A 23,181-nucleotide genomic window follows, 5' to 3' on the forward strand; every position below is an offset into this window, starting at 1 on the left:
AGGATATGAAACTACGTATCAGAGCTCTGATTTATATTCTTGGGTAGAGCTGTTATTTAGGTGTCATATGAACAGATGGGATATGAATGATGAAGCTCAGATTGGGTAACTACCAGTTGAGAGGAAATGACTAATTGAACTTCAGAGAACAAGAAGTCTGTCTTCTTGCAGTCAAAATACATGAAACAAAAATACATATTTGTCCCTTCAGTGTAGCTGAAGATCTGTTTCTTCTGCTTTGACAGCATGGAACCTTTACGTTCGTGTTGGCAGCCTGTCTGACTGCAATAATATAGAACATACTGAAGTTTGTTTTGAATAGAGACTGCATATTTTTAAGATTATGTAAAGTATTTCTTTTTAACAGCTTAGTGCAACTGTTAGATATCTTATGAGTTTTGTGTGATCTCGGCTGTAATGATGGGGAGATTCTTTACATTTCAGATCTAAGTGTTGTGATTATAAACTGGGAACACTTGATGATTTTCCTCTCAGTAATATAAGCTATTTTTCATTGCCCTGGAGTCTAATGAAAAAATTTTGGACTTCTGATATTTTGTAACTACATTAAGTAGGCATCTTTAAAGTTCTTGCTCTAAAATGCATGAAGTCATATAATAATTTCAATATTATCAACTTCCACTTACAGTAGTTTTATTAACTTCTGCCTGTATCATAAACTCATGTGTCGTGTCAAAATTTTTCTCAAGTGTCAGTGTCAATAATGTTAATTAATTGGCATAACTCAGCAATTTTAAAACTGTAGCACTTCAGGAATTCGAGTATGAACAGTGTGGTTCAAAGCAGTGATTCATGTTGCTAACTATCATAACAGAGGACTTAACACATTCGGATGCTCTCACTGGAGCTTTAAAAACGATTTTGTGCACCTGGTTCATACCAGTCTGATGTGGCTAGTCAAGTGTTTAAATTACTGAAAAAACGTATGGGTTGCAAGTATGGGAAGAAAATCCGAACTACTTATGACAAAGCTATTTCATCGCTGGATGGGAAAAGAGAATGAATACTTAACTAAATAGTAAAATATCACTATGGATAAGTAACTATTAAGTATATGGCTGGACTTGATGATCGTAGGGGTCTTATCCAACCTATGATTCTATATGGGCGTTTCTTTGGAATCTGTTTTTGTATTGGTACTGCAGAAACAGTAGATAAAACTATGTTGATCACTTTACCGTGATTATTTTTTGAGAGAGTTTGTCACGGAAAAAATGATGCCAGTTATTTTGTGCTTCCATTCATTTACCAGCAACAAAATGATGAATTTTTGTCACTAATTAAAAGCAAGCAACTTTGTTGCTGCTACGTAAGAAGTTTCACTTCAGACATATTAGGTGGAAGTTAATAGACATGAAAAGAGAAGATACTCTACAGCAGCAAAGATTCTATGAGCACAGTCTGAAAATGAGTGCAAAAAGAAAAAACAGAACAATTCTTATTCATCAGCAGATACTCAAGTCACCAAAGTTTAAGTGGCTACAGTTCACTCTAATTAAAAAAAATCTGATTTTATGGAAGAAACATCTGTTCCTGTGGTTGACATTTTTAAGGCTTTTTATTTTAGTTGTTATTCAGCTTCTAATTGTCAGAGCAATTTGTAAATCAGTCTGATTTTTTTCATTTTAGCTTGTTATCCTGAAGAAAAGAATGGAGGTCCAAATAGTTAGCTCACATATGTCAAAAAACAGTGCAATAGAATCTTATGTGGTCTCACTTTCATTTCTGTGTGTTTGAACTGGCAGAAGTAATATTTCATTATTTATGCAGTTCTACTAAAATATAAGTTGATATGCTGAGAAATACTGTATTTGTCAGCACAAGTTGGCAAGGAACATTTGTATTCCTGTACTCTTTACCACATTTCCTTACGACCAGATGCTGCTTGGATTCAATATACTCTCGGTTATTGCCATATTTGTACATTTGCTATGATATCCTTGTGTTAAGTATACTATATTGTTGAAGAAGGTCTTTGGTTTATTCTTGAGATGCCTCTGCTCTGTAGCTACTTGCTGTAGTCTTACTCATTTTCTGCATTTGTGTAAGGACTTTAAAAGACCCTGCAACACTAAGTTGTTGTGCATTCCAATAGATTTCAGGCTTCAAACTGTTTTTAAAAAACATGATGAGTGTTCTGAAAGCAGTTGGCCTTTGAAAGAATCTGCAAAAAGAAAGACTTCTTTTGTAAACTTCGGTTCAAACAATTAACAATGAGTATCAAATGAAAAAAAAAATCAGTCTTTGATGTGAGCAAAAACGGACATTTTCAAATTAGAATTATTAGTTGTCTGCAAAAAATGTCTTTGCCCAGCTGCAAATCACAGGCATTAAGACCTCACAACCAAGAGTCGCCACTAAAAGTAATTCTCATCTTGCCTTTTTTCCTTTGTAAATCTGTGCAGACTCAGGGCATTTGTTTCATTATGTCTGCTTCCTTTCTTTTCATCGCTCCATCCCTAACAGCTTGGGGGGGAGTGTAGTTACAAAGCTATTGCAAGTAGATAGTTTGTTACTCATAAAAAATTAAGCTATGTAAGATAGATTTTGAATTCTTTTTTGTGTTAGTTGAAAGAAACTGATGAAATTGGTAGACGTTGAAATTTACACTGGCAGGTGGAGTGAGCGAACAGCAGAATACCATGTTTCTCAGAATATCAAACATTTCATCTCACACATCATGTCTGAAAAGTGCCAGTGTACGTTTTCTGCTGAGATTTCTATTATGACTACAGAAATGTCCATTTTGGCCCCATGAAAAGATGCATATTATCAGACGTAATGACAGCTCTAAGCTGACCGTGCTGCTACAAGCATTAATCATTAGTGTAAAGTGGATGGGTTTTGTGCAGAAAAGAAGACTTCTTTTGTGGTTTTGGGTAGCTGCACTAACTTCAGAGTACCTACCACTAAAAAAGCAGTTCTGTATTACTTTAAAAGATTTTTGATATCAAAATATGGAACATTTATATCTTGGTGTGTTACATTTTATTGTAGACTTAAAGATCTGGATGATCTTTTCCATTTTTTCATGGAAGGAACGTTGTGTTTGAGTTACATGATATGATGGGTGCATAGCTAGTTATGTGGCATAGGGGCAGGAGAAGTTTAAACTTGGCATGAGCTGGCAATGTGTTCTCGCAACCCAGAAAGCCAACCGTGCCCTGGGCTGCATCCCCAGCAGCCTGGGCAGCAGGGCAAGGGAGAGGATTCTGCCCCTGTGCTCTACTCTGAGACCCCACCTGGAGTCCTGTGTCCAGCTCTGGAGATGTGGTCCTGTTGGAGTGGATCCAGAGGAGGCCACAAAAATTATCCGAGGGCTGGAGCACCTCTGCTGTGAGGAAAGGCTGAGAGAGCTGGGGCTGTTCAGCCTGGAGTAGAGAAGGCTGCGGGGAGACCTTAGAGCAGCCTTCCAGTACCTGAAGGGGCCTACAAGAGAGCTGGAGAGGGACTTTTACAAGGCCATGTAGGGATAGGACAGGGGATAATGGCTTTAAACTGAAAGAGGGTAGATTTAGATGAGATATAAGAAAGAAATTCTTCACTCTGAGGGTGGTGAGGCCCTGGCCCAGGTTGCCCAGAGAAGCTGTGGCTGCCCCCTCCTTGGCAGGGTTCAAGGCCAGGTTGGACGGGGCTTTGAGCAACCTGGTTTGGTGGAAGGTGTCCCTGCCCATGGCAGGGGGGTTGGAACTGGGTGATCTTTAAGGTCCCTTCCAACCCTAAGTGCTCTATGATTCTATGAAGTTCCAGTTTTCTTAGAAGATGCAGTGACTGGGAACAGACTGTGAAGAAGAATTCATCCACAGCAATTTATCAAGACTAGTTTGTGTCCATGACTGAAAGCTGTGGGGGCTAATAAGCAAAAAGCACAAGGCAGAAGGATATTTGAGTCAGGGGAAAACAAGCAGAGTGGCCTGTGAAGTTTATTCCCTTCCAGAGCTTGAAATATCTCATCATTTCTGAGACTTGGCGCTTCTTTCTGTCAATGAACATTTCTAAATCCTCAGGCAAAGTGATGGACTGCATGGAGCTGTCAGTCTATTGCTGTCAGTTCAACCAGCAGCACTCACTGCTGTATATCTCAATGGTTTGACTAAGCCCATGCGCTTTGTGTGGCACTATGATACCAACTGGTGGGAGTTATTCTCCGGTTTGCTTTTTATGACAATTTAGAAAATTACACAGAGCTTGAAAAACTTTCCAGATCACTTAGTAGCTGGAGATTTCGTCTAATTACTACTTACTTAACTGCAACCTAGGCAGGTATTGCTGTCGAACTCTGGCAAATCTTATGAAGCTGCAGAAATTCACACTTTGTGCCTGTTTCAGATCTTGCCTTGGAATTCCTGGCATTGATTCTGGCTAGAAGATACTTAGTAAATCTGTATCTTCTTGCAGCCCGGGGTTGCTGTAGGAGAAAAGGGAACTTCAAGTCATCACCTTACTCTAAGACTTAAACGGAGTATGATGCCTTCTCACCTCTTTATCTTCACAGTGTTTGCTTGGGCCCGTGCCTTCCTCTGAATTTGTTAGTGTGTATGAAAGTAATATATGTATTTTATCTACTAATTACTAGAGGCAGAACAAGCTGTTGTAGTTGTTTAAAAAATGCTTTTGCCTTGGATGGTCTTGTTGGTGAGGTTTGGCTTTTTTTGTTTAATTTGTTTTTTTTTCCAACTTGGAAAAGTTTGTAAAGTAGTGGAGGTAAAAGTTTGTGAAATAGCTGAGAGCCGAGTTTGTAAAATAGCTGAGGGTACACATCTGGAAAGATGCAGCCTCATCCATTTAATGGCTTAACTCAATGTCCATCAAATAATTTCCTTTGTCCTTCATCCAGTCTCAAAGATTTGATGAAGAAGCTTGCATGGGTTAGAAACATTTAAGTTCCCTAGACCCTACTTGAGTTAAGAATGTATGCACTAAATAACTGAAATAAACTAAATAACTTAAAATACCTATAAGAAGTTCATAACAAAGATGACATTTAATGTTTAGAAAATGTAAATACGCTGAACAGAATTTACTAGTTTTGACTGGGGACTCGGAGTTGTCCTTGTTTTTACATCGAGTAGCATTAACTAAGTGACTCCAAAATGGGGAAGAAAAAGCAAGTTCATGTTCTAATGCTTTAGCCGGTATAATTGGTGGGGCAGAGGGAGCGTCTGTTTCTATTTCAAGACAAATGTGACAGTACTGGAAAGCAGCTTTCTAAAATCAGTCTGACGTATAAATAATCCTTAATCATGAAACAGCAAAAATATTGCTGTTTCTGAAAGACAAAAAAAAAATGGAAGATGCGCTTATCACCTTGAAAATGTCTCTTAAGATTACAATTAATATAGCACTAGACCAAAGCGGCAATTCAATTTTACAGTGCAAGTTCTTCAGTAATGCTAAAAAATTGAATACACATTTTTAGAATAATTAGCATACTTACTTTCAAATTCATACCAGATTTACTTTTTGTAGTTGATGTCTGTAGGAATGAAGTCTACCTTTTCTTCATTTAATTGAATAAGTAGATCCATACCTTAAATTTATAGTACACAGTTCGTAAGTATTGGTTTATCTGTTATACTTACTATTAATTTCTGCTTTTTTTCCCCCCTCTCTTCTTGTTTCTTATTTAGGTGTATGATTGCTGATGAGGTAAGTGATGTTCCTATTCCTCTAACACCATTTTTCTTGTTTTAATGTACTTCATGCGGATGTGACTTTTTTATTTGAGAGATGTGGGCAGAAAGGTTGGTAATGAAAGAAGCCTAATTCCTGTGGTATTCAGTCGACATTCTGAAAATATCTAAGTGGGGAAAAAAAAAATAAACCTGACAAAAGCTTAAAAGAATCTTTGAGAAAACTTAGAAGGTTACTTTTAATTGTATTTAGGTGAGTTAAATCTCCTGTATTGTTAAATCTTAAAAATACTAACTCAGGGTTGTGGGGGTTTTTTTTAGTACTTTATAATTGCATAGCTAGCTATTTTTAATGGATTAGGAGACATCAGGGCCCAAAGAAGTAGGTTTTGAACAGATATGCCCTTCAAAGATTAATTTTCCTAAATGCACTAATCAAGTAGTAATAGTGAAATTCATTACTTCCATACATTTGAAAATTTATATTTTATTCCATACTAGGGAAATTTGAGTCCAGCATTTCTTTCCACAGAGAAAACATTTTTGTAATAAAGTTCTTGATGTGTTGTCAGTATAAAACTTTACTGAAGAAGAGGCAGTGTTTGGGGATTGACATAGTCTCCCAATTCTAATTTGGGTTTTCTTGAAACTCTGGTGGGGAGAGGGAGAGAGAGATGGATTACTGGGCTTAAAGCATCTCCTCATGCTATAAAAATCTCATTACAGCTGGGGATAAACTATCTTGGCATAGAATGTGAGATTTTTGGATGCTGTGGAGAATACCAAAGCATTCAGGGGAAGAGAAAAAAGGGAGCTTTGGAAAAATCAAAATATCAGCAAGAGCTATTTGTTTATTAATACAAACTTTCATATCTCCTTCCTTGATTGAGAAAATAAACTATGTATAATTATGTTAGCAATAAGAAGTACTGTAAGATATATTTATTTTGAAGTAAATACTGTATATTTCATCATGACAGTAGGTCTGGCACTGGAGAAGTATTGTGCTGTGGTGTGTGTCTTGCGATTGTTGATGTATCTCTCAAATAAGAAGAAAATGTTGGCAAAAGAAAACATCAGTATTGTGAACTTGTATACAAGAAGAAGTTATGTATGAAAACTAGAGATCGTATAAGGACTGTACATATACCTGAATTATGTAATTATGTAAGGATTAAAGTACAATGATGATGGTATCTTTTTGAAAGGTATTCTAAAAATATGTTGCCATTTTTTCTTGGAGTGGGGACAGACAACATTTTCCCCCCCAAATTTCAGGTTTTCCTTTCCATGACTGAGAAAGATGCGTTTAAGTCAGAAACTAAACGCGTAATATTGTCTGTGGTTTTTCTTGTCTCTCACGTTCTTATGATCTAGACTGGTGATCAGCTCTATGAGATCTAGATTCAGTTATGGGCGTGCTACTGCCAAGAGACCTGCCTGTTGTTCCCTGCTCATTTCAACTCGGTCACCTGGATTGTCACCAGTGCACCAGTGACTGGGCAGTCTCAGCTGGGGAGACAACTGTGGCAACAAACCCAAAATGAATGTGTTGTGGTTTTATTTTATTGTTGTTTTTTTTTAACTTCGATTTGTTTTCAGCTAGCTCAGGCACTACTAGTGACACAAGGGGTGCTTGCAGGAAAATTTTAATGAAAAATTGGCAGTTTTTAATGCCAACTTAGTATCATGGTAGTTCTCTGATTATTTTTCTAGTAGTAGTAGAAATATTCATTATATTTTCTTCCATACCTGGGAAATCTCTTTGTGATAGCATTACATCAGTCCATTTAAACTCAGTCCTAAGGATATAAGTAAGTTGTTCTTATAGGTCTGTACCATGAGTAGTTAGATAGCAGCAAATCAATTCGGATATGCACAGGACTCTTGGAAAACCTGAACAGAATATTTTCTCTGCTTTAGTCCTTAACAGGAGTCTGGAACTATCTCTTGCCTTGTGAAGAAGTAGAGAAAATAGCTGCATTCTTTGATAAAATCTTTGGGATTTTATTTTTTAAACAGAGCCCTACATTCTGGATCTTATTAATCTGTTGTTATTTATATTCATAACTCATTAGATGGGGGCATTCCTACCTCAACAATATGAAGCAAGTACTTTCTTGTTAAATACATATCCATGTATTGTATCTTTACCCTTCGCCTTATCTGTAAATCTGAATTCTCCACTTTGGTGGACTTCCTCTTCTGTGTTACAGAATAAAGAGAAGCTTTTAGCTATGGTGAATGAAGACAGGAGTTTCTTTTTGTTGACCTGCTGGGTCAAAAGCAGAGTTCTTCATATAGATCTTCCTTTGTTCTTCAGTTGCCAGTGCAACTTAGGACAAAGTTTTCATTTTTGTGTTAAGAGGGCATCCCATATTTTCCTTTCCTTTGCATAGTCTTTTTGAAATGTTTTTGGTGGTTTGACAAGTTGAACTTGATCTTTATAGTCTATCCTACTAAGGCCCTGAACAGAAAAGCTGAAGTGAATGGAAATGCTGCTTTCAGCTTTAATGAGCTAACCAGATGTAACGTATGTATTAATCCATTTAAAGGGAAGCATCTTCTTTCATAAAAGATGATCAGTGGTAACAAATTGACAATGAAATAGATACTATGTAACTAGCTCTTTGGTTTGTTTCCTTTATCAGGTTCTGTCTTTGCAAAATATTTTTGGCTCTACTGAATGGAATATAATTTCTAAGCAGTGATGTCTAATTTTTTTCTTTTTGTTTCTTTTCTCAGATGGGGCTAGGTAAAACAATTCAAGCAATTGCCATTTCCTATTACTATAAAAATGAATGGCCTCTCTTAATTGTAGTGCCCTCATCTCTGAGATACCCTTGGGTTGACGAGATGGAGAAGTGGATTCCAGAACTCTCTCCAGATGATATTAGCATCATTCAGAACAAAACTGATACTGGGTGAGTAAAGTTCGTTACTCTTCTGTAGAAAGGCTTGTGGAACGCCCCCTGCTCAAGCAGGGCCACCTAGACCCGGTTACCCAGGAATGTGTCCAGGTGTTTTTTTAATATCTCCAAGGATGGAGACCCCACAACCTCTCTGGGCAACCTGTGCTAGTGCTTAGTCACCACTGCAGTAAAAACGAAATGTTACCTGATGTTCAGAGGGAACCTCCTGTGTTTCAGTTTGTGCCCATTGCCTCTGTTCCTGGGCACTGGGCATGACAGAAAGGAGCCTGACTCTGTCCTCTTTGCACCTTCCATTCAGCTATTTATATACATTAATAAGATCCCCCTGAGCCTTCTCATCGCGAAGCTAAACAGTCCAAGCCAGCCTTTCCTCATAGCAGAGGTGCTTCAGTCTCTTAATCCTCTTCACGGCCCTTCATGGTACTCTTTCCAGTATATCCATGTGTCTCTTGTACTGAGGAGCCCAGAACTGGACACAGCACTCTAGCTGTGGCCTCACCAGTGGTCAGTACAGGGGAAGGATCACCTCTCTTGACCTGCTGGCAGTACTTTGTCTAATGCAGCTGAGGATACCGATCATCATCTTTGCTGCAAAGGCACAGTGCTGGCTCATGTTCAACTCGGTGTCCACTAGGACCCCCAGGTCCTTTTCTGGTAAGCTGCTTTCCAGCTGGGTGGCCCTCAGTATATGTTGGTGCACGAGGTTGCAGGTTGTTGGTGCACTAGGTGCAGGACTGTGCACTTCTCCTTGTTGAACTTCACGAGGTTCCTGTCAGCCCATTTCTCCAGCCTGTTGAAGTCCCTCTGGATGGCAGCACAACCTTCTGATGTATCAGCCCCTCCTCCCAGTTTTGTATTATTATATTGTGGTATTTGCTCATCTCCTTAGAAATTGAGAGGCCTGGTTTTTGCAAAGTATCAAGTGCTTGTCTGCTGAAAGTTAGATTACTTCAGTGTGTCTCAGATTGAACATGTACAGTTATTTCTCAACTCTGATGAATTAGCTTGTATTCATTAGCTTCTGTAAAACATTTTGAACATATTTTTTGGAAAACTTCTGGTATACAGTACAAAATAGTAGTTACTGTTAAAATTCTATTTAGCGCACTGAGAAAATTTATAAGTTAGAATAAATATTCTCTAAATAACTGAAAAGGTCATCATGACCTAGGCTTTCTATCTTTAGACTTAATAGCGTGAATTCGTCAAAGAGAGACTGCAAGTCTTGTGCGTTATTAGAATAACTCTTCTATTACACTGAATAACAAGGTTATTTTTTTAGTCTGCTTTACTGTAAATGACTTGATTGATTTCATGGTAATGTCTAGATGTTGTGCTAAAACTTCTGGGTAAGGGAGACTGATCTTCATGTTGGCTGAGGAGTGTTGGAAAGTGACTTGACCACCAAGATGTGCAGATGAGACAGTAGCTTGGAACCTTCCTTGTGGTAACCAGAGAAATCCAACTGAAAATGCATTTTACAAGCTTAATCAAGGGGTCGTTGCTACTAATAGTCAAAATTTATCATAGGAATATGGGAACTAAAATAAGGAGCCAGTGAGCCTTTTTTGTTTGTTTTTTTTAAGCTATTTAGCTAAAACGCACAAAATTTAATGCTTATAGTGCTGAATGCAGAAAGAAGAAATGTAGAATAAGGGAAATGAAGCCAGATGTAAATGGCAAACAGAATTCTGTTAATTTTATCTTTAAGATTTTTAAAAGTAGTAGACCTTAACCATTATCACTTACTTTTATTCAACAACAAGGGAAGAAGTAAACTTGGGTTTCTGCTTGCTTAACTCCCAGGAGGAGTCCTAGCTATAAGTGAGATAGCTGTTGAACTAATTAATATTTTAACATTAAAAAGTGTTTTATGCATGTGCAAGAAAATGCAAAAATACAGCTGCCAGACTTGGTTTAGCATTTTGTTAAATTCTACTTCCATATGTTCAGCTTTGATTTCTCTCAGCTCAATACTTTGCTTTTCTTCAAAACTTCAGCAATGAAATTTACTGATTGAATGTTGTTTAACTTCTTAATTCAAACAGGTTACAGTATACTAAGGCATCAGTTTAGGTTCTTAAAGTTTCTAACTAAATCTGAAATTGGGTATTTCTTGAATAAATCTGTTTCACTAAAAAATAATTTTATCTGGAATTTTTTTAATCCACCCTTCACATAAGGGTAGAGAAGATACTTGTTTGCCTGGTTGCTACCTTTATCTATACGCTAACAGCCAGAGTCTGTAGTGTATTGACCACGTTGCCAGTGCTCTAACCATTGCCTCTTCTTCCATATCCATAAGCATTAATGTACATATGCACTTGTTTTCTTAAATACTCAAGGAAACTTCTACTTAGTTGGCTTTTTGATCTGTTGCTACTGGAGAACAAATGAAAATCATGCCAGCAGAGTGGTAGTGTCTGACAGATGGGTAGACAAGCTATGACTTTCATTGTGGTGACTTGTTTGTCTAACAACTTTAAGAGTTCTGGTGCTGCTCGAAGGCTCCTGAAGGGCCACAGTGCTCTCTAGTGATTTTGAAATCAATGGATGTCGTAGGCCTCTATATATCTTTAAATTTATTGTAAGAAGTTTCTTTCCAACTAAATATTAATTTTTCATCTTGTGCCTTGCTGATTCCCTGCTTCCAGTTTTTTGTTTTCTTCATATTCTGTTCAAGCAAAAAAGCTGGATAGACAGTTCTGATATGGATGGTTTTTTCAGGTGGTGAGGTTCAGGCCAGACTGTATTTTTACAATATCTAAATACTCAGAGACACTGGTAAGGTGACTCTTTGCACACAGAGCAGTAGATAGCTGGCATAGAGACACTTCAGGTGTTTGGGTGCTGTTTACATAGCATGCTCATAATGATCCGACTTGCATGCTTAACTTTTTATCCAGAGAGTGGATTTGTCTCATACAGTACTCCTGGGAAGAAGCACAAGTTGAAGCCATGCAAAGTTAAATGAACTTCCTTTTAAATGCAGTGTATATCTTCTGAAAATGGTAATGAAGTGTGTGTGATTTACAAGTGTGAGATGCCAGAATGTTTTAAACACCAAAAGCTGTTGTTATTAGTCTGGCAGCACACTAATCAGTGCAAAAGATGTCATACATACCTTCTTAAAAAAATTTGTTTGCTATTGTTCCTTTGCTATATTAATTTTCCTGCAATGAAATTTTACTAAGAAAACTTCTGGATTTTCTCTTTTAGGAGAATATCAACCAGCAAAGTGACGATTCTGGGGTATGGCCTGTTAACTTCTGATGCACAGACTTTAGTAGACACTTTGTACAGGCAGAACTTTAAGGTAGTTGTGATTGATGAATCACACTATATGAAATCCAGAAATGCCACCCGCAGCAAGATTTTATTGCCAATTGTTCAGAAAGCTCTTAGAGCTATTCTTCTCACTGGAACTCCTGCTCTGGGAAGACCCGAAGAGGTATTTGACATATTGTGTTTTGTTTTGGTTTGTTTTTTTTAGGGATGGTATCGGTAATAAATGAACAATTTTGTAGTTGTCTTTAATGTATACAATGATGTGCATTACGACATCAAACAGTGCACTAGCTGCATTAGGAAGCACCAGTATAAGAAACTAAAACAATTTCTTTGAGTTTGAGTTGATTATATTGATGTTTTACAGACTTGTTTCAAGTTCATGCACAGGTCACTTGAGACGGTGTTTCTTGTAATAAATTAATCTCACATGTAACATACTGACTGTTGAGTGAACTGGAAAATAAAGAGCCTAAGTAGAGAACTATTGGTTTCTACTGGGTAGGAGAGTCCTTGGTGGACAAGAACTTGTATTAAACCTTCTACTTTTCATCTGATATAGGAAGTCCTTTATTGCTGGTCTTTTGGATATGCCTAATGTTCACTTGTATTGCATAAGTGGAAAAATATATCTTGTGCTTGTTGCGGTCCAGAAAGACAAATTTTTCTTTGAAGGAAGTTCAACTTATGGAATTGGGAAGGAACAGAGACGAAACCAAAAACCACTTGGGTTTTATACTGAACCCAATAAAACTGCCTCTGTTTATCAAATGCAGAAATAAATGGAATAGAAGAGCTGATTTGTATCCCAGGAACTTATAAGGGCTATATAAATAATACTTTACACTTTAGAGTTTCTTGTTTAAACAGAACTTATGCCAAGACCCTTTAGTATTTTTATTTATTCAGAGAGGCTGTAACTTGAGAAAGATATCCACTGTATGAAAAAGGGCTTGGTGCATTATGAGTGTTTGCTTAAAACTTTAAAGCAAATATTTATATCTATCGCTGTGGATAATTGTGAAACTTCTTGTGCATGTACCAAAGACATTGCAACTAACCCTGAAAGAACTGAATTTAGAAAGTGTTGTACGTTTGTACAGTGTACCAAGACCAGTAAGCCGCATTGTTAAAGGTCTTCAGAGGAAATTTCATACAGGCTATCCCTGATGACAGTAATGGGGTCAAAATTCATAACCAAATGGACAACAATTTTAGGCATTTTGGTGGTGATACCAAAGTTCTGCCATGGCATACAAGGTAGTGTAAAAAGCATTACATCTCTTCAATCAGTTTTGTGTCATAAGCAGAATCTTTCTATGAAATCTTTAAATGGAATATCTATAGAAAATTAAAAGCATAAATATAAATGAGTAATGTACATTTATAGCAAATAATTACAGGCAGTTTCTTGTTTGGCCTAGATCTGTGTCGAAATCACAGCATTTTACTTGGGCAAATAAATTTGTTTTGGTTTTGTTTAGGTTTTTTTCTTAATACTGTTTTTCAGTTCTCTAACTTCTGTCTTGAAAGAAGCTTGTGAAGAACAAAATTAGGCTGTAGCGATTTTCTTTTCGGGAGAGGTCACTAGTGTGTGATTAGGTAATATGAAAGCTTAAATGGCAGAAATGATGTACAGTAGATGTGAGAGGATAGCAGGGAAATGCATGTGGGAGAGAGCCTTCCATATTACTGTTGTCTCTGTGCTACCCCTCAACAGTGTGTCTTGGATCTAGTAGTGATCTTTGATTCCAGAAAGCTTTGTCAGTAGAACAGCTTGTAAAGTAGGATGCTTTCTGGCTAAGGTTATCTAAACTGAGATTTACCTCCTGTTACTCACTGGGGAAGAAGGGTGTGAAACTTCTGGTCTGTATTGACATTGTCTATTTTTTGAAGGAAAACTTCAGAATGAGTAGGTTTTTCATGTGTTTTAAGAAGCAGGCTATTCATGGAATACCTGCACTGCAGCTTTGCAGAAGCTCATGTACCTGGCAAATGGCTAATATTGTATTTTTAGGAAGAACATCTTCTCATCCATGTCGTCTTGTTCAGTACAAATTCTTTACAAGTCATCAGCACTGTGTTATGGTGTTCAGGGTGCTCTGTTCTTCGAGGACTTCCAACAGCTGTCCTGTCTCAAGACAGATGCGTACTCCTATGGATGTCTTTTGCATGTGTGCCAAGCTGCGTGTTTTTTGTTCAGCTGTTGAATGTAAACTTAACACAATAATCGTGTAATAAGTACTTCTGAATACTCGTACATTTGCAGGCGATTTTTCACTATCACTTTTTTTTTTTATACAGCTTTTCATGCAGATCGAGGCATTGTTTCCAAGAAGATTTGGAACTTGGAGCGAATATGCCAAAAAGTACTGCAATGCTCGTGTCAGGTATTATGGTACTTGCTCATTTATTTTCCTATGAATGTCTTTGATTTTCTTGTCGTGAAGTGAGAGAATCAGTAAGTAGTACCTCTATTGCTGTATCATACCATCTTGCTTGGAAACTCAGGGTCAGATACCATTTCCTCCATCAAAGAGGATTGGGAAGAAGGTTAAATTGACAGGGGACTTTATTTGAGGACAAAATGGGAAGCTATTAAAGTTTGAAATAAAGTTTAAGTGCCAGCATTCTGTTAAGTAAAATGCTTTGCAAATGTACTGTCGTTAGTATGAAGTGTGTAGATTTTACCTTTTCAGCTGGAGTTTCAGTTACAGCTGAAACTTAGGAGTTTCTGACTCAGTCTTATGCTTATATATTGTAATAATTTGTATCTCTATTATGGGATGTAGTCTTTTTGCTATCCCACCATGCTTAGGTGAAAAAAAGTCCAATACTATCTCTGTATTTTGCAGGTTGACTGAGTAAATGTAAAGGTGTAAAACTCCCAAACACACAAAAAGTGTGTTTGTAATTCTGTTTTAGGGGTCAACTGTAGGGGTTGTAAGTTCTTGTCCACCACCTTGCCTCCATTTTGCTAGGTAATATTGCTCATTACACATTTTTCCACACACGTGCCTAATGAATTTTATCCCTTGCATCTTTTATGAATTTTTGTTTCATGTGCTTTAAGTTATTAACTTAAGGAGGGTTCATTTGCCTCTGACTTGCTTCCCTCAGCTTTAGTTTAATGATCGGTTTCTTTAGCTATAGTCTAAAATAGAGGGAACAGAAGAAGCTCTGGTTTAAAATGTTCAGTTTTACCCATCTGAATCTATGTTACAATCTGGAGTGAAAGAATTTGAGAAGGGAAGAACCTTTACAAAACCTTTTAGGTAAAAAAAAAAATCTTATCTACAACTTTGCCTGTATTCAGAACAATAGATTTTGTCAGCTAAATTGGCTAGCATTTAGATTTAATTTTTACAATAATAATTATATGGTTTCATTTTAATGGAACTTGTTTTTTCTCCCTCCATCATATGCATTTTATCAGCATTTAACTTCAAATAACATGGAAGAGTGCTGTCTAATTTTCAGGCAGAGAAATGCTATTTTTTCCATGGTGTTTTGACTGAATGCATCTGTAATTTTCACACCACAAGTGTGCGTGGGTACAGCATGGTTAGCTACTCAATCATAGATGATTATCTTATTTTTGGAATTCCATAAATGTAATAAAAATCAAGTCCAGGGTTTGGCAAGCTTTCAGTAAATAACTTTGTCTTCATGACTTGGCTGAAACAAAACATCCTATGGTGATAAACTCGATAGGATTGTTTTATGCAGCACTTTCTGTGAAAATGTTGTGGGTTTTTTTACTTGGGTGTTCATAGACACCTGTTTCTAAAGATGAGGGCCAAAGTATTTCGGTGAGGTTTTGCGTACCATTTCTTTTATATCTCTAGTGCTTGAGCTGGAGGGAGGAAACCTTTCTAAGGACAGCTGTATAAATAGACCAAAGAAGGGGTATGAGCAAAAGATGTTGCTGTCTTCCAGCTACATGGCTTTAAGAGTGTGTCATGCCAATACTTCACCAGTGTAGAAATGAGTCCCTCAGCCCCTTTTCCAAATGATTGTAGGCAGGCAACTAGAACACCGTTGATAAACTCAGTAAGGCTTAAAAATCTCTAAATGATGGGAGTTTAAAAAAAAAAAAAAAATTACCAGTGAAATTACATGCTTGCAACATATTCTTCTGGCCTTGGAAAATGCTACCTGGGCTTTTCTCCAAAGGTGGCAAAGTCTGTCATGCTCATTATTTTGTTATCTCTTCGCAATGTTGGCAGAGAAAAGCTGTTGTTCCTGCTGCAACACTTCCTTAGAAACAACACAGCAAAGCAAGAACAAGGAAGACAATGTTAATAGATTCTTTCACTTTCCAGCCTTTAGCTTTTTAACCTTTAACATACTTCCTCTATTTAACCTTGCTCATTAAGTAGTATTACATTTAAAGGTGGTAACTTAAGCTTTAAATCCTCTCTCTGACTGTAACTAGGAGGGAATTCTCAGGGAGGGAAATAAAGGAGTATTAATGGTGGTATTTGCAGCTTTCATGATAGCTTCCCTGTCAGTTATTCCCGTCTATAATATAATAAAGAGCATTCTCATGGTGGTATAGTTGTCTTATTGGTCCACTGAAACAAGAGTTATAAAATTATACCTGAAACTTCTGCTTCCCGTCGAAAGGGAAGTGTAGTTGGGATGATACAGAGGGACTACATGTGTCTGGTGGGTAGTAATGCCTGCGGGCAGCAGTATCTGCTGGGAAGTTGAAACAGCTCAGACTTTAGAGTTAGAAGGAAACGGACAGAAAGCAGTCATCTCTCTGGTGTAAACAGGAACACCAAGTGTTGTTATCCAGCACACCTTCATATCTAGCAGTGTCCTTTATGTACTGAAGGTTTCTATCGAATTTGGAAGAGCCAGTTTTTACCCTCAGTGTTGATTTTTTTATTTTCAGGTTTTTTGGTAAAAGAACTCATTGGGACTGTAGAGGAGCTTCAAATTTAGAAGAACTACATCAACTTCTGAGTGAAATAATGATCAGAAGACTGAAGAATGATGTTCTAACTCAGTTGCCTCCCAAAGTTAGGCAACGTATTCCATTTGACCTCCCACAAGCTGCAGCTAAGGTATATTTTCCACTTTTACTAGAAACACATTTGTTAGTAAGTAGTAATATCTATGTATTCATATGTATACATGTGTATTATATGTAGCTATAAAGAATGTGTGAATACATAGCATAGCATCTCTGTTATTCTTCTTAAAATATAACATGAAGAACATGAACGTAGCAATTTTTTTGCATCAGATAATGATAAATTTGCTCTAATTTTAGTACAGTTTTCTTCCTTTCCCTTAGATTTTGAACCATAGAGTTACTTTTAGCCAAATTTGATGGAGTTCTCAAAAGTACTCTGTTCCTAAACATTTCATGCTTGAAAGTACGTGTTGAGGTACAACATGCCTTGTACTATGTATCTAACCACTGATCTCTTCCGCCAATTAGAATTTGAATACCACTTTTGCAGAGTGGGAGAAATTAATGAGAAATCTGAATTCAGATGCCACTGAAAGCCACTTTTCTCAGGTCATGAATCTAATCACACGCATGTATAAAGAAACAGCCATTGCCAAGGTAAGCGTGGAAGACTTTTCTTAATATATTTAAAATACTCAGTGTAAAATTAGTTGTATTGGCCTGAATACTAGATGAGGTTGGTTTGTTTTCTAATCGCAACATGCAGAAACACTCTTTTTTTCCTTGTATGTTTATGTAATAGGCTGAACGCCATTATAATGACCCGAGCTAAGTGTTAAAACTGTTACTGATTAGATATCCACTGAGCTGACTGAGCCCGTCCAGACATAGTCTGCCAGCAGCGCTAAATGATTCTCACAGACTTGGGGATATGTTGAAGGTGGGTGCTTCAGGGGCATACCTGTGTGTTGGCCGCTGCTGCAGCTGACCCAGGGTCGTGCTGATGCAGCCTTTACGCAGACTGAATTCTGTCTGTACTGGCTCTACCCACGGACAAATGTGGAAGAACAATCCCCTCTAGCTGGTCTCTTGTCTATTTTATCAAGTGGGACCCCATGTTCTGTATTTCCTCCTGTAGTACTGTAGCTCAAGGTGTAAGGAAAAACAAGTTAATAACTGAAATCTTCTACATGCCTACTTTTTACCTTGCTGTCAGGCTTCATTATGCTAACCTATTTTTAGAAAAGGATAGGAAAAAAAGTTCTGCAAGCTGCTGGAGCAAAAAGAGTTGAGAATCTGACCAACTCCTTCAAATTTTTTTTTCCCCCTTGTCTCAAAAATATCACTGTGGTTCTGTTGCTATTTCTTCCCCACTTTTCTAGTCTCTCCCCTCTGGTAATCCATTTTCAAACAGGAAGCTGAAAGACAGATAAGAGAGAAAAAAAGAAATCTGAGGAGTGCTACAGTGGGTATTGCATTAACCATTGATCACTGATAAATTTTATTATTAACTGTCATCATTACTTTAATAGTTTTTGTAAAAGATATTGAAAATTGATTTGACACAAAAGAATTCTATGAATGTTTAAATAGAGCTATATTTTATGATTACGTTATCATGAAAGTATCAAAATTACTCTTTCAGTTTTGACATATGGCTTTATGTGGGTGCAGATACAGAAGTTCTGATTAAACACTACCTTGTCTGTTTGAAATATTTTGGGCAGAAATCAGTTTTGTTTTTTTTAAATAGGCTTAAAACATCAAATAATGATATTGTAACTAAAAAGGGTCTTATCTACATCTTAATCCAGAAGAAGTGCCATGTAATTGTGTGATCTTTTGAGGATGTGTTTTTTCTCTGAGGGAATGAGATAGGTTTCTCGAAGACATAAAGTTGTGGGTTTTTTTTTTAAACAAAATTAATTTGAATAATTTTATACTTAGTGTTTGATAAAGTCTTAAATAGATAATAATACGTATGGAAATTTACCTTTTCATATTACAAGAAATTGAAAGACATTACCATAAAAACTGTATTTTTGAACACTTTTTATGTCTAACTAATGAAAATGCACTCTCCTACTCCAGGCAGGAGCGGTAAAGGACTATATCAAAATGATGCTTGAAAATGACAAATTGAAGTTTCTAGTTTTTGCTCATCACTTAAGTATGCTTCAAGCCTGTACAGAGGCAGTTATTGAAAATAAGGTAAAGATTTAACAAATTTGCACACAAATTTAACTTCAGACTTTACAAATACATATGAGCTGTGTTTCAGTTCAGGAGAGCTACCTGTGTGTAAAGGAATGTATGGATTTTAAGTATATACAAATCAGTGCCACTGGGTTAAAAGGGATTGTGTGATTTTGAAGAACTGTTTTGTATTTAAGGATAATGTAAGCACTCATATCTGGTATGATACTTCAGTGTTGTAAGCAGTTGTTTCCCAAGTTTTTCTACCAATATGCTTCCATCTATTTTATTTTTTTTTTAAAGAAGACTGTCATCTCACCTGAACATTTAATTCAAATCAGTAAAAATGTTTGCAAACAAAGTTCATGTTGTTTTGGTTACGGACTCTCAACCATTGCTAGAGAATGGTGGCTAACTTCGCTATTTTATGTTATTATTTTGCAAATGCTTGGAATTTTAATAAATCACGTCAGGTAAATTACAGGTTCTTCTGCGGAGTATTCCATTTTAAGGTCCCATGTTCTTTCTGTCTAAGAAGGAAGGGGACACCTTATTGCTCTCTACAACTACCTGAAAGGAGGTTGTAGTGAGGCGGGTGTTGGTCACTTCTCCTGAGTAACTAGCAGTAGCACAAGAGGCAATGGCCTCAAGTTGCGTTAGGGGAGGTTTAGATTAGATACTAGGAAAAATTTCTTTACTGAAAGAGTGGTCAGGCATTGGAACAGGCTGCCCAGGGAAGTGGTGGAGTCCCCATCCCTGGAGGCGTTCAAAAAACGTGTAGATGTGGCACTTGGGGACATGGTTTAGTAGGCATGGTGGTATTGGGTGGATCGTGGGACTTGGTGATCTTAGAGGTCTGTTCCAACCTTAATGATTCTGTGATTCTTCTTTTGTAAACAAGGAATACTAAGTCTGCACTTCTCTAGATACAGGCTTAGTTGTAAATCAAAGGGCAAAAGAGTACTGATGTGTCCCTATCCCCATGACAGGAATAGAACAGATGTTTTCATATTTTCTTTGGGGGACAGAGTGTGATTGGGTCCAAAAATGGATACTGATAATTTTGTCGTCTTTATGATATGTTACAGGTTCGCTACATACGAATAGATGGAAGTGTTCCTTCCGCAGAAAGAATACATCTTGTTAATCAGTTTCAGAAGGATCCTGATACCCGGGTTGCTATTTTGAGCATTCAGGCAGCTGGTCAGGTAGGACAAAAAATAAAATAAGTGAAATAAGGAACTTGAACATAGATACTAAAGGCATTGGTGAATGAAGTGATTTACTGAAGGCAGTTCATGCAATACGTCTTTTGTAGACTCATATTCATTTTTTGCACTAATCATGTTAACTGTTTGAAGCCTCCGTTGAAATCACTGGAGTAAAATCAAAATAAGCCTCAGCATCTCATTCTTGAATAATTACTAAAACCTCGATTTCTCTGAAAGTATGAGATTAATAAGAAATAAATGTTACTCTGTGATTCTGTGATTCCAGAATGAAAAGCAGTATGTAGCCTTTGCCCAATACTAAAGTATGGTCTCAGTCTTACTACTGTGAATCTGAGGCCCAAGGAAGAAACTGGTGTAATAGATCTATCTGCTATTGAGGTGGACTCTCTTATTTCCATATAAAAGTATTCTATACAACATTTAGCTTTGTTTTACTTTGGATATTCAGTTGTTTGTGGGGGATCTCTTTTTCTAAAATGCATCTGCTTGTTTTGTTTAGGGTTTAACTTTCACTGCTGCTACTCATGTTGTGTTTGCTGAATTATACTGGGATCCAGGCCATATTAAGCAAGCAGAAGACAGGGCACACCGAATTGGGCAGTGCAGTTCTGTGAATATTCACTTCCTTATTGCAAAAGGAACAATGGATACTCTTATGTGGGCAATGCTGAACCGCAAGGTGCGTCTGGAATAGAACCGAATAATCAAGACCTCGTTGTGGTTAAGGTAGCATTTAAGTGCATGTGCCAAATAACATTCTTGCTTATCTGGAGTAGTATCCCACTACAAGACAGACTGATACACCTAGAGCTGCTAATCATCAAAATGTCCATGTCTGTTCCATGTTAGTCTTTCCTAGCTTTTTGCTCTACGTTTAACTCTTTGCCAAGATAAATGGTATGGCTCACATCTACAGAAGATTGTTGTTTTATCTTCCTTCTAGCTTTCTATTGCTCTGGTTGTTAAATTTACAATTTTAAGGTTTTCTGCACAATAATAACAGCTAGAGTTTGGTTTTGTTTTCTTGTGGGGTTTTTTTGCCTTTTTTTTATTAATTGTGTGAAGATTGTCCCTTAACTAAACTTCATTTCTGAGAGGCAGAAGAATTCTCAAATAATTCTTCTTCAGTAGACCCAAGATTAGAGTAATTTCTGTTGCCATTTTCCTCTAGTATTACTCAGTCCTCGTTAGGAGGAGTAATTCCATCCTGCTTTCTTTCCTTACCTGGCAGATCTCCAAGAGTTCACAGGACGAAGAAAAATGATTTGGCTGTTTTGCTTTTGTGACCTTTTTGTAGCCTTTGATACCATTCATTACTGTCTTGTTTTGATAACTGAGGTGCATTAATATTCTGTCAGCTCTCGTTTTCTGACATTTCCAGAAGTGTCAACATAGAAAGAACTGCCTTTTAAACTCTAGTTGTCAGAATTGTTTGAGATTTGTGGTTACACAGGATTTCTTCTCATGCAAATGCCGACTTATGGATGTTGTTCTTGCATTTGGCCACCCCTGTGTTGTAGTGGTTGAATTGTTTGTATCCATACAGTTACTATATTGAGAAACTGAGGACAGGTTTTTTTTTTGCTAATATATTCCTCTTCTGCTGAAAACTAATCACAGTTTAAAGAATCTGTGTACTACAAACTGTGTTTGACATTCAGTTGAGGAATGAAATTCTGTATTCTAATTCCTGTAGGCACCTCTGAAAAAAATCTCAGTCAGTCCAGTACATTAAGAGTCTCCTTAAACGTGGTGCAAGTGGGTCTCAGTAATTCACCAACAATTTAGCTCACAAGTTCTGTCACTAAGCTGCTTCTTTCAATTAACTCTGCCTTTATTTGTCTCCACATGTCAAGCAAAATGTGTGAAGACTGTAGGAGATGTACAAAATGTATATATTCTCTTTTAACTTCAATAGACTGAGATTTTATGTACACCTTTTCACAAGTCGTAGTGTGTTAAATATACTACTTATTGTTATTCTTGCAGAAACGGCTGCTGGAAGAGGAATAGTTTTAATCACTTAAGTAATTTTGAATTACTACAGAGTTTCTTACTTTGACTTTGGAATTAAGTTTGCAAGGGAAGCAAATTGAGTGAATATAGGTAAATAAATTTGTTCTAACATGTGAATTCCTTGGAAACTTTATGCAAGCCGTCTTTCTGCAGGCCAAAGTTACAGGCAGCACCTTGAATGGCAAGAAAGAGAAAATGCAGGCTGAAGAAGGTGATAAGGAGAAATGGGATTTTTTGAGTTTTGCTGAGACCTGGACACCAAATGAAAGTCTAGAAGATCCCAAAAATGAACTTTTATTTACACATGTAAGACTCAAAACTTACGTTTTTCTGTTTTCTTTTGTTTGAAAAAAACAAAACGTTGTTCACTTAAGCTTTCTGAGCACTGCAACTTTACTAATGTAGAAACACTAAACAAGTAGAAGAAAATAATGTAAAATCCATTTTAAAAGTTCAGTGAAGTTGGTATATATCTCTGCTGGGTATAAATGTCATCTGCAGGCTTTCGGTGGGTCCTTATGTCATGGTTAGGTGACTGACCCACCCTCAGAGTCAGGTAAGACAAAGCAATTTCTGTTTAAATTACCGGTTTATTAACTGTACTGAATTTTGGTTATTATTTTAAAAACAGCCTTTAAAAGCCTTTCCTTGTAACAGGCATCATCAAAAAAGGCACGTAGCATACCTGGCCTGTGTGTTTGTTTTCTGATAGTACTATTCCAGAATTTTCATGAGAATATTGAAAATACTTTTTACAAAGCAGAAGAGGAATGTTGTTGTTCTTCGGCTGGCTATGTGTTCCTAAAGGAAGATGTCTTTTGTTTCTATCTCCAAAGTAAAAATAGCTTCCTGTATTAGAGAGAATAGTATTAATGGAGAAAAAGAATAATTTTAACAGCTTCTGATATAGTAATTGTAAGCGGGGTTTACATGTT

The 23,181-nt window shown here is 37.0% G+C and overlaps 1 protein-coding gene across 9 annotated transcripts in view; it reads left to right on the forward strand.

Moving 5' to 3' along the window:
• The window catches only part of ZRANB3 (zinc finger RANBP2-type containing 3), a 54,943-nt gene that overhangs the window by 18,886 nt on the left and 12,876 nt on the right, over nt 1-23,181 (forward strand). For 8 of the 9 annotated variants that reach the window (XM_075430597.1, XM_075430599.1, XM_075430601.1 and 5 more), the window contains 10 exons: nt 5,652-5,670; nt 8,400-8,578; nt 11,807-12,038; nt 14,180-14,265; nt 16,779-16,950; nt 17,331-17,459; nt 18,894-19,013; nt 20,087-20,206; nt 20,730-20,909; nt 22,400-22,552. In XM_075430597.1, the coding sequence (XP_075286712.1) occupies nt 5,652-5,670; nt 8,400-8,578; nt 11,807-12,038; nt 14,180-14,265; nt 16,779-16,950; nt 17,331-17,459; nt 18,894-19,013; nt 20,087-20,206; nt 20,730-20,909; nt 22,400-22,552 (1,390 nt within the window). The remainder of the gene's footprint in view (nt 1-5,651; nt 5,671-8,399; nt 8,579-11,806; nt 12,039-14,179; nt 14,266-16,778; nt 16,951-17,330; nt 17,460-18,893; nt 19,014-20,086; nt 20,207-20,729; nt 20,910-22,399; nt 22,553-23,181) is intronic. The other variant, XM_075430598.1, reaches the window with a different exon arrangement.

Source organism: Opisthocomus hoazin, chromosome 9 (assembly GCF_030867145.1).
Source record: "Opisthocomus hoazin isolate bOpiHoa1 chromosome 9, bOpiHoa1.hap1, whole genome shotgun sequence".
In the NCBI taxonomy this organism is placed as follows: domain Eukaryota; kingdom Metazoa; phylum Chordata; class Aves; order Opisthocomiformes; family Opisthocomidae; genus Opisthocomus; species Opisthocomus hoazin.